General features: G+C 30.4%; 1 protein-coding gene across 1 annotated transcript; it reads left to right on the top strand.

Moving 5' to 3' along the window:
- The first annotated feature begins 1,855 nt into the window (after positions 1-1,855).
- Positions 1,856-2,803, top strand: LOC105786297 (NDR1/HIN1-like protein 1). Its single transcript, XM_012612675.2, has one exon. The coding sequence runs from the start codon at positions 1,977-1,979 to the stop codon at positions 2,604-2,606; it is 630 nt and encodes a 209-aa protein (XP_012468129.1). The 5' UTR covers positions 1,856-1,976; the 3' UTR covers positions 2,607-2,803.
- The last annotated feature ends 674 nt before the right edge of the window (positions 2,804-3,477 follow it).

Consider the following 3,477-nt stretch of genomic DNA (forward strand, 5'->3'; position numbering starts at 1 on the left):
CTTACTTTTTAGTCTCGCTTGAGCAAACTGTGTATTAAGCGTAACTCCCCCAATTTACTATTGGCCGTTCCACCAGCTCAAGTTTTCTGTATCCATTTTCCTGCTATTTGAAGATCTTGTAACACAGCTCTTGCTTCAACGTTAAAAATTGTGTCCTTGCCTATCTATAATGAAAAGTCACATAACCAGTTTGCATCAGCATCTCTAAACACACCTCCATCTATATGAAAGCACTACTTCATCGGTGTTGAGCTTAATCATTCCCTCTTCAGTAGCGATCAATACATATATGAATTTTGTTCAAACATATTTCAATTATCAATATAATAATATTTTAAAATAATTAGAATTATTCAAATAATTATAATTATTCGATCGATACAAATACGTAATGCAATGCACATTTAATTCCTTGATTCCTTAATTACGCTTAAGAATTTTTTTCTTCTTCTTCTTTTATCATATCTGTTTCTTTTGATAGAATGCTTAAAATTATTCATAATCCCTCCTCAACCCATAAATAAGAGATTAATGTATTTCAGTACATTCAAACTCACGTCCTCCTACATTTATAATAACACTCATAAAAATAAGTAGGGTGAGGTGTGTATATTCTGGAACCTCAAATAAAGTCGGTGGGAGTAGAGCTGGAAACTTTCCTCTCATCATAGCGTGGGTCTCTACGATTCTAAAAATCAAAACGTGTCTATCCATTTCACTTTTATTTATTTATTCTAAGTTAAATTTTTGATTTAAGCCAAAAAGCTCTATAATTCATAAAGTCAGTAATCTGCCTTTTCTTTTTTATATTTTACCTTTCTTATTATTTTTGGTTTTGGTAATTTATTATAAAAAAGTGATTTCTCTTTTCTTGTATTAAGGGTTATTTATTAATATCTTCATAGAATTTAACCACTAATTCATTCAAACAGCTTTTTCCTTTTAAACAACTACATATATATATTCTCTTCACAAGATTTAAAATTATTGATTCCAACTTTATACTCCTTTTTAAATACAAATACAATGATAGAGAAATTATAGAAATATGTTTTTTTAAATTCTAATTTGTGTAAAAGTATGTTTTGGTAAAACAACTTTTCAAAAAGAATCGAGCAATTTAATCCTCATTAATTTTGAAAGTGAATAAGTAAGGATTATTAATCACAATATTAATTTTTTCGCCAATTTTACATAAATTTAGCTATTATAATTTACATATTCTACCAATTCGGTCATGATTTAACAATTTTAACCTGCAATATTTGTGTCAATGTACAAATATTGAGGTTAAATTTATTGAATTCTTTTAGAATCAAGACCAAATTAACAAAATATGTAAACATTAAGAGCTAAATTTGTTATTATATCAATCAAAACTATGCTTAATCGATGTCCCGATTAGTTGTCCTTAATTACTCGCTTTCAAAATTAAAAATATGATTCTTTTATCAAATGAAAATCAATCGGATGAATTAATTTCTCCATCATACAAAAAATAGGTAAATATAATTGGTTTCTTGCATAATTAGTAATTTGACAAGCTTCTAATCAAAATCAAAACATTATGAATTTTAATTTTCCACATTGAATTTTGTATCACCTTCATCATCCATGAGTCTTCATTATACTTAAACTTTTCCACTATCAATTCATGTACATTAAAAAAAAAAGAAAAAGCATACACTTTCTTTTACCACTCCCTAAGTGCTATGGTATAATTAAGTTAAATCATTTATTATTATTTTTAATTATTGAAATAGTTTATGTTCGGGTTTGTAGTTGTTCCCTTATCGAAAATTCGAATCCATTTTCTCTCTCCTCTTCTTTTATATAATGTACAAGCACGTTCAAGTTCCCACACAAAGTTTATTTCTTTACACACCCAAAAAACAGAGAGCTAACTTGCTCTGTTTTTTCTCATCATCTTTCTTTCTCCCCCTAAATTCTCACTTCATATATACTTTATATCAACGATGTCGGTAAAAGAGTGCGGCAATCACGGGAAATACCGCCGGAAAATCTTCCGGCGAATCATCGCCGGCATCCTAATCTTCATTCTAATCGTTCTGATAACAATTCTTCTCATATGGGCCATCCTCCGTCCCAGCAAACCCAGGTTCATCCTCCAAGACACCACCGTCTACGCTTTCAACGCCTCCACCCCTAACCTCCTCACCTCCAATTTCCAAGTCACTCTATCTTCTCGAAACCCCAACGACAGAATCGGCATTTACTACGACCGGCTCGACGTTTACGCCACCTACCAGAACCAACAAATCACCCTCCGAACATCCATCCCTCCAACGTACCAGGGTCACAAAGAGATCAACGTTTGGTCACCCTTCGTCAATGGGAATTCAGTGCCTATCGCACCGGAATATTCCGCCAGTTTAGGATCCGATCAGAGTGCCGGGTCGGTTTTCTTGATGATCAAGATTGATGGACGGGTGAGATGGAAAGTTGGGACTTTTATTTCCGGGAGGTATCATCTTTACGTTAGGTGCCCGGCTTTTATTACCTTCGGCAGCAAAAGTAACGGCGTTTTGGTCGGAGAAAACGCCATTAAGTACCAGTTGGTGACTAGATGCAGTGTTAGCGTGTAAGGTGGCTAGCTGAGGAAGAAGATGATGAAAGATAACGCCGTTAAGTATATCGTTTGTTTTACCTTGATATTAAGACAATTTCCCTCGTTTGTTATTTCACGCCGTTAAATTTTTATTTTTCTTTTATTTGGAGGATAAATTGTACATTTTGCTCTAGAATAAAATGGAGGAAAAAATTAGCAAAATTTACAATTAAATATTTTATTTTCTAAAAAATTAATAATAAGAAATATTTTTCAATGAATAATTGAGCAATTAATGATTTGTTTTTCAAATATTGCTTTACTTGTTCTTTACTCTTCATTTCTTGGATCTTTAAATTTTGATTTTATTTAAAAAGGGAATATTTTCAACCTTAATTAGGATGTAAGTTATATTTAATAATATATATCTTGATTATTGATGTCTATAGCTATGATTAATGATTATTTAATCATACATTAGTAAAAAAATAATATATTTTATAAATTTCGCATTATTCTGTGCCTATATATACATTTTTAACTCAATTTTTTATCTTTGGAATTTATTTTATTTCATTGTAAAAAAAGTTTATAATTAAATTTAGGGTTAATTTAGGTGAGCAATGTGTTTACCTACCATTAATGTAAAAATAACAGTGACAATAAAATTAAATACTATAATAATACTATAATATAAAAAATAAGTTAAATACACCACACTATTCTCCACCATACACCCAAACCTAACCTTAGTTATCAATTAAGGTAGTGGGAAGCTTTAAAACAGAGCCTTCTTATTTGTTGTTTGTCATACATCAGAATTAAATGTATACTATTTTTTCCCTTTTCCTTTTCTTTATTTTTAACTCCATAATTTAACCCAATCTTTAATACTAATTATTATATTC

Source organism: Gossypium raimondii, chromosome 1 (genome assembly GCF_025698545.1).
Source record: "Gossypium raimondii isolate GPD5lz chromosome 1, ASM2569854v1, whole genome shotgun sequence".
Classification (NCBI taxonomy): domain Eukaryota; kingdom Viridiplantae; phylum Streptophyta; class Magnoliopsida; order Malvales; family Malvaceae; genus Gossypium; species Gossypium raimondii.

Coding starts and splice junctions, on each gene's coding strand:
- LOC105786297 (XM_012612675.2), top strand. CDS start 1,977: ATGTCGGTAAAAGAGTGCGGCAATCACGGGAAATACCGCCGGAAAATC.